General features: G+C 31.4%; 2 protein-coding genes across 2 annotated transcripts; both read left to right on the forward strand.

Annotated features, from left to right (window-relative positions):
* Window positions 1–4,209: 4,209 nt before the first annotated feature.
* TRIADDRAFT_61733 (uncharacterized protein) lies at window positions 4,210–4,640 on the forward strand (the record flags this gene model as incomplete). Its single annotated transcript, XM_002117650.1, has 2 exons — window positions 4,210–4,258; window positions 4,339–4,640. 2 exons carry the CDS (start codon window positions 4,210–4,212, stop codon window positions 4,638–4,640), a joined length of 351 nt encoding a protein of 116 aa, XP_002117686.1.
* A 1,272-nt stretch (window positions 4,641–5,912) lies between these two features.
* Window positions 5,913–7,947, forward strand: TRIADDRAFT_61734 (uncharacterized protein; the record flags this gene model as incomplete). The annotated part of the gene is made up of 2 exons (XM_002117651.1): window positions 5,913–6,993; window positions 7,340–7,947. The coding sequence occupies 2 exons, from the start codon at window positions 5,913–5,915 to the stop codon at window positions 7,945–7,947; spliced, it is 1,689 nt and encodes a 562-aa protein (XP_002117687.1).
* Between the last annotated feature and the right edge of the window lie 667 nt (window positions 7,948–8,614).

Here is an 8,614-nt window from a genome sequence, read left to right on the forward strand (position 1 = left end):
AGGTTGTCGAAGTCGTTTACTGTTTGATATGAGTGAGCAAACAACGATATTGAAGATTGTACTAATAATATTGACAAGCAAGACGCATAAAACCAAGTCGAAATGTTAATTAATGATTTGACCGCTGGTCGAAATTGGAGAAATTTGCCATACTTGATAGTTGTAAAAGCTCTAACCCTATGTCTACCTTTGTAGATAATTCATAAGCTTGACAGAGAAGTTTAAAGTGCAAATATATCGATTTAAGGCCTTGGGATAACAAATATACGATCGCAAAGTTATTTAAATTCCTAATCATACTTATATTTTTTGTATTATAAATAGATAATTAATCAATTAATCATCACACATGGTATAACCATGTCTAAAAACAACATTGTAGTCAACAAAATTGTGCTAGTATTAATTTTATTATGTACTACTCAATCCACGATTTCTTAAAGATAAATAAACATTTATCCTTATCTTACTCATGGTAATCATTAATAGTATGTAAAAATATTGAATATAGTTTGATTCGATTACAATAGAATAGGAATAAGTTTGTTTTCCCTTACTGAGGATCGCCAGAATTAGTTGGAGAACCATAATAGTAGATAGGCTAGATTAGTTACGATCACGAAAGTTGTTTTGTGACAGTCATTTTTTGTACTAGTTATATTTTGTAAGTTACTATAAGCTCCTACCGAATTATAGTACTAATTGTAATTTATTCTTCCTAATGATAAAAATCATCGACAATTGTACTTTACAATAGCAGATTTTATTGGAGTAATTGAATTTTCGGGTTACAAGCTATACACCGACATTATGTTGGTAGCTATACAAAGCTAAACAGCTATATTAATGAAACGAGTTAATCTCGTAACTGTAATTCACAGCTGCATTCAATTAATTTCAATGTAAAGTTGCCCTGCGAAGCTGTTATGATTAGTCAACATATGTTTAACTTAACAAAATTTAATCAATGAAATCATGCTAATCATGAACTCTAAACGTTCTTTAAGTAAGATGAAAAGGAAAATTAGCTACCAATGATTATGAACCTTAAGTATAAATGCTAATTAGCCCATATTAAACCGTAACTTCTGTCAACTCCAAATTTATTTGCATGACCAGATAACTTGTAATCAAGGGGCCTGCCGCCTATTCTTGTTTGCATTTTTAATTATCCATAATGTTAATTGAAATCATCGTGCGTACTTTATAATTATCAGTAGAATTGCGTAAATATGCTAAACTGTTGAAGACATATTAATTACGTCATAAAATTAGTCAAATTCAGCATTTCAGAGGCATACAAGCTAGAGTATTTTTAAAATAGAATATACGAATGAGAATAATACAAAGTAAGAGGGTAGTATCAGATTACTTATATTGAATTCTGATCAAAAATTAGCTAAATCAAAATATCAATCTCTTAATGCAAAGAAAAAAAAATAATATATTAAGATTAAGACATCTCTTAGCCATTTTTATGCGATACAACTTATTTTAAGTAGCCCTTTCTGGCATTTATAAGAAGTTAACTTAAATTTGGAATTAACTTGAAGAAGGTTCTCCTAAAATCGGCACTTGAAAAATTATATACAATTTTTTTGTCTTTTCATCGATTTCATGACTTTGACTTTATAGATAGAATTACCAAGTAGCGGACTATTTCTATACAATGTTAATGTGATCTTAACGTAGCAAAATAACATCCCCCAAAGAAGAAATTAAAACTGCTTAAATGTCAAAATGACTGATAAAATAAATGTTGTTAAGTACAAGTTGAAATAAAATAGTAGAAAAACCAATAATCTGATAGCTATCGTAAGCAAGCACCATAATCGCATTTCTGAATAAATAAAAGTATAGATCCAAATACCAATAAAATTTATCCAAATTTTATCTTTACTAACCGTTACAAATATCGTATATATTATTCTGCGATACCTTACGAATGAGAAAATAGACAAGATAGTAATAAGATTGGATGTAGGCACTACAGAAATATAATTGGCTACAATTCCAAAGTTCTGATAATTTTTCTGCCATGAGGGATTCTTTTGCATGATTGTCAGAGCTAACAGGCAGCATTGTATGAGCACTTGCTGCTAAACAAATCAAAATATCCGTGATTGTTAAACTAGTAATAATAATGTGTAGTAATGGTTGAAGATCATTATTGGAAATCACCAAGTAGCACTCAATTATGTCAAATAAAATCCCAATAAAACCGACACTGAGTGTGACCACTACTAAAAACTAATTCAAAATTCATTTATGGAAAAACTTTCATTCATTAGATTAAATATTTTATATACGTAATGATAAACTATCTCGCCATTACAAGAATCTTAAATTCAGTTTAATCAATTTAAATCAAATTATAAATGATCAACTAATGGTGATCAATAGACCTTCGATTGCAAGGTTTCCTAAGCTTGCGGAGATGATCGGTAAAGGTTCATTAATGGAACTATACTTGTTTGTTATACTTCATATTTCTTATAAAAATAAATTATTGGCGATTGCATTATCTTTTAAAGTCGTACCAAATAAAATTGCAACCAATTCTGCCATAATCATTCGTAAAGAAAATATAGAGAGATTACTTGCTATTCTACATAGATTAGGAAAAGTCTAAATGAAGATATCTATCTACTACCTCATAAAGCAGTAACAGAAATACGAGGTAACTTAATGAAAGATAATTGATCATCATATAATGCAACTGATGCTATAACATTAGTAAATAACGGTTTATCACTTTTTATAAGTGCTCAATACCAAATTAATAATCATACTGTTGAAGAAATCAACGATTGGCTCCCATATGCATCTACAATTTTAAATTTAGTCTTGTATAGTGATGATTACAGTAGAAGTATTGCAACTAATGTTATGGTATCGTGATACAGCTACAGGTAAACCAAATATGACAGAGTCATTCCCTGCGAGTATTGCTAGTGACGTTGCTACTGTAAAAGGCAAATAAATTCGAGATATGAAATCAGTCACAAATACTCAATATAACAGAGGTATTCATGCAAGACAGCTATTAACAACAGGAGATAAAACAGATATCACTTTTAATACCTCTAAGTTCTATATTTGGATTCTGCAAAGATATTGATACAGTGTTTATAGGTGTGAAAGATACTTTACAATTCGATAGAGCTGTAACAAAAAACTATATTATAAAAGATAGTAATGTTGGTGACGGAAATTTTAAAAATATCACATGTTTCAATGTGGATGCCTAAAGTAACTCCATCATCAGAAGTAGCTGACCAATTGGAGGCCAAACTTGTTAGTGGATACATTAGTAATCTTTACTTTGAGCAAGTTAAAGTTTATATGACACAATACGCAGCTAATCAAACATCTCCTACCTAGAGAATTACTATACAACCTGGAACAGAATTACCACGTCATATTATCATTGTATTTCAATCTACTGAACGAGAAAATAATCAAAACACGAATATTATGATATTTGATAATGCAGATGCAAGGCGTATTTCAGCTAGAATTTACTCGATTCAATACCCTGAAAGAGAGATAGAATGCAACTTTCATCCATCCAATAGAAATTACAGTTGACCTTATATGATGTTTATGGAGGCAATCAATAAATATCAAGATACAGATACTGGTTCACAGTTATCAGCTGAAAATTGGGCAAATTTGTATCCTATATTCCATTTCGATGTATCGAAACATAATGAACGGTTAAAAAATAGTCCAGTAGATATTGAAGTAAAATGGACTTTAGGGGAAAATTTTAAGAGTATGAATGATAACAGTAATGATGTCCCATATTATGTTTATGCTGTCGTTTTGACTGATAGATATTTGAAACTACATGGATTAGGAAGAGGAATGAATGTTGCTGTATAAGGCTATATTATTATGAAATATTACATAAGCATTAGACTCACCTTAACAACGATTCAGAAGAGTGTTATTACTAAAGCCTATCAACAAAATAAAACAATGATTATAAGATTATTACCACATCAATAACATGGGAATGATCAATTAGGATTAACTTTAACGCAATACAATAAAGTTGTTAAAGTTAGAAATAACAATAAGAGTGTTATACTAAAATTAAGCAGAGATCAAGTATCTTAACAAGCAGGTTGGTTAGGTGCTTTAATGGGTTTAATTCGCGCAGCTGTTCCTAAAGTAATAAAAAATGTGGTACCATAGCTGGCAATGGCTGCAGCTATCGGTGCTATTTCTGGAACTACATATAAAACAACTGGTGAAAGAGGCATTTTATCTAGCAGTAATATATATAGGATGCCTTATTCAGAATATGGAGTAAATGTTTAACCATCACAGAAACAGAAACTAGAATCAGCAATAATAGTAAGAGAGGATGTACACTTCGTTTATCTCATTCCGAATTAACAGGGTCTGGTAAATCATATCTAACATGTCGACAAATTAATAAAATTAATAAAGCTAAACTGAACAACACTGGTTGTGATATCAAATTATCTAAAACTCAAGTAGTCAAAAATGGTGGATTTATTGGTGCTTTATTAGCTGGTATTTTACCTGCTGTTATTAGTGGAATAGCTGGGAGAGGGGTAACATTACCTGGAACTATCTCTAAAAAAATAAAGGATTATAAAAAATAAATCAATAAAAAAGGCAAATCAATATATATTCCAAAAAGGATGCATATTCCAGGGCATTTACAGACTCCTCCATACGTAGGAAGATGGACACAACGATAAAAGTATTAAGTAATATAGCAATTGATCATATCATTCATGAAGAAATATAAGATAAAAAACTTTCAGGGTGTTTATTCAAAGGATATGTTGCCATAGTCTATGTTACAAAGTGAGTGTTAAGTAGTAAATTTGCAGGATTATTTTGCAGGACCAAGAACACATTGGATTTGTTATTATTGTGATCCATCCAGCAATAATGTTGAGTATTTTAATTCATTTAGATTATATCCTCCAAGTGAAATACTATCTTATCTAAAAACGGCTAAGAAAGGGATAGTGCATAATCGATCACAAATACAAAACATCAGTTCGATTATGTGGGGATATTATTGTTGTTTCTATTTAACAAAATGTAGCTACAATTATAAACCACTTGATATTTTACTAGAGTATGAGCAGAAGCCGACAGTTTTTAATGAACAGTTGATAAAACCATTTGCTAATTTATTAAATAATATATTATAAGTGATGTTATCATATTGCATTCGAGAAAGAAATGATATCGATTCTATTCCCGATAGTACGTTACTTGTGGAAACAAAAAATAATAGAATAATTATAAAGAGTAAATGTATTTCCCGTGGTTCTATCAAGGCCAGATTTGATAACAGTATTACAGGTTTTGGTAATAAAGATGTCGATTGGTCTACTCAATTAGCTAATGAACTGCATAAACCAATCAGAAGGAACTTTCCTAAGCGTCGTGTAAGAGTGAATAAAACTGATGATATTTGGTCAGCTGATCTTGTTGATATGCAGGAATTTACAAAATACAATAAGGGTTACAAATATTTGCTTACTGTAATTGATGTCTTTAGTAAATACGCTTGGAGCGTACCCTGGAAAGAGAAGATAGGTAACAATACTGCCGAAGCATTCAACAAGATTATTAAATCTAGTCATAGAAAGCCGATCAAGTTATGAGTTGATCAAGGATCCGAGTTTTATAATAGAGTTTTTGGTAAGATGTTGAACGCTTATAATATTGAGCGCTATAGTATGTACAATGAAAGAAAATCAGTTGTTATTGGGAGATTTAACAGAACGTTGAAGGTTTATTTAAAAATCTAGAAGAAAAAACTAAGACTGTTCGGTACCACAAGTAGTTAACTTATTCTTACTCTGCATATTTAAGAAAAGTAATTATAACTGATCAAAAAGAACAGGAAAAAAATGGAGAAGAAGAACTCAATCGTTGAAGAACACAAGGAAACAATTAAAGCTGCTATTTCAGTATCCCCGAAATATCTGGAATTATATCACGATTCCAATTTTACGGACATTAAATTAATTATTGGTGATCGCAGTTTCTTATGCCATCGAATAGTTTTAGCTGCATGTAGTGAATATTTTTGCGCTATGTTTACGAGTGATTTTAAAGAAAAGAACGAAGTAGATGTGAATCTAGTAGAGATTGATCCTGTGATAGCCTCTCTCGTTATCAAGTACATTTATGGTCATGAATTAGAATTGACACTAATGGAATTATCGCGTGTTCAGGCGATTTACGCACTAGCTTTGCAATGGACAATCAGGGAATTACAGAAGCAATGTCATGATTACTTTACTGCCATCATGAATGCTGAAAATTGCTGTCAACTAGCAAGTTTTGCCGATTATTATCATGCAGCAAAATTATGTGATGAAATTCTAGTTTATATAAGGGAAAATTTCTTCGAATGTATAAAGGTTAAATCGATCAAAGATCTTTCCTATGATTTACTTATTCAATTAATACAATGTGATTATCTTAATGTGACAGATGAAGATTCTCTACTAGAATCTATCAGTATCTGGATTGATTCAGATATATCACAGAAGAAAAGATATCTCATATCTTTGTTAAGTAACTTACGCTTACCTTATATTTCGCCTGAGTCTTTAATTGCAATAGAAGAAAGATATATTGATGTCATTGAAAATTCGCTTGAATATTTAAATATGCTACGACGAGTTAAAAATTACAGTCTCATTCCAGAAAACTATTTCGATAAATCAGCAAAACCCCGCATGTACATTAAAAATGTTGATTATTGCGGCGTTACGTCCATCCACAAAAGCGATGCAAAAAAGAGACAGGATTGCTTTAATGTATATGGTATCATTAATAATAAACGTTATCGACTTCAGCGCTTGGATTCCAGTACTTTAGTTGATGCCAGTAACATCAATCAAATCGAGCGTGTACGCTTATTAACCTATGCGGCCGTCTGTGTAGGTCATAAAATCATCGTATTTGGAGGCGTTAATGAAGGTAGATTGAATTAACTTCTATCAATGTGTGATTATAGCAACAACATAAGATTTAAATTCTCGCTAAATCTAGAGACTAGAATACTATTTTGTATAACGATGATGATATTTACCGTATCTACTGTATTGTACATGCCTTGTTCTTGTCGTGGATAATTTTTTTTTCGGGAAGATTGTGCGATCGGCTATATTCTACCTGCGCGACATTTGAGCTATATCTTTATTTATCATCACAGTAATTCTAGAGTTTTAGAATCTGTGCCATTTCCATTGATGTCATTCCGTATAATCACCATTTATAGATAAATTTAAATAAGCTATCTAAAATGTTTAATTTATTGACGTAGATAAGCAAGCTCTGGACTCTATAGTCGCATTCGATGTCCGAAAAACTAAATGGACATGTCCTACGTGGGCTTTTGAATTACCGGAACCTTTAGCTTACCTTGCAGCCTGCATTTACAAGGATGATATATATATAATGGGTGGCTTAAACAAGAATAATCAGTGTTCAAATAAAGTATGGAGACTATGTAGGCAAAACAAGACTTGGGAAGCAGTAGCACCACTCAATACTGCTCGTAAATGCTGTCAAGTTGTCGTGGTAGAAAATTTTATTTACATTGGTGGCGGTCTAGATGATAACGAGGACTTGATTACGACATTTGAAAGATATAATCCTCTACTTAACACTTGGAATATTGTTTATGAACTTAAAACTATACATCATTCCATTCGTTTAATTTACGCTCGTAGTAAATTATTTATCTATCACAGTGAAAGTACTTACGACTGCTACATGCAAAGCGCAGATGGAAAATGGTATAAAGCTTCCGAACGCGAAATTAGTGAATGTAGTCGAGAAATTCACGGTATTGATTACATAACCGATGGTTATATAGCCATCGACCAAAAGATGAATGGATATGGCTTCTTTATTCCACGTTGTAAATAGGTGTATAACGTCAAACCAGTGAAAGAAATTCCATAAAGTTATGTCATGAGGACATAGCCAAGGATACTTATACGCATATGTAATAACTCAGACGTTTATGATGGACAGGATGATGAAGATGATGAGTAATGGGAAGAAGATGCCTAAGAAATAATTGATCTCGCTGGTTAGCTGGAATTCCTCTTTCAAGGTTACTTCATAGACTCGATCAACATTCGATTGAATTTCATCAAGTTAATATTACACTTAGCCTAACTGTATACAATAGCTAATGTTTAAACAAAGAGCAAAGAAGCAGTGACTTTCATTGATAGATTTGAAGATCCTTTATGTTATAAGAGAAAGCTTTGTATATGACGGTTATAGAATCAAAGCTGACAGGAATTTATAACAAAAAAAAAAAATTACTTTCATGTGTGTAACTGTGAGTGTAAAACATAGAGTATAAAATTTGTTGTATTAGGATAAATATTTATGATATTATAGTAAATAGGTAGCTATATAAGAAGCACGGAGAGATGCTAAGGATGTCGAATTAGAGAAATGAATGATGAGTGCCACTTGTTATACTATTTATCATCCTAACTGATCGACATGAATTTCCTGTTATGATATAATAAAGTCTACTTTACCGTTAACTGTTATTGGAAATTTGTATGAAGAAGAT

The sequence above is a fragment of the Trichoplax adhaerens genome, genomic scaffold, assembly GCF_000150275.1.
Source record: "Trichoplax adhaerens TRIADscaffold_27 genomic scaffold, whole genome shotgun sequence".
Classification (NCBI taxonomy): domain Eukaryota; kingdom Metazoa; phylum Placozoa; class Uniplacotomia; order Trichoplacea; family Trichoplacidae; genus Trichoplax; species Trichoplax adhaerens.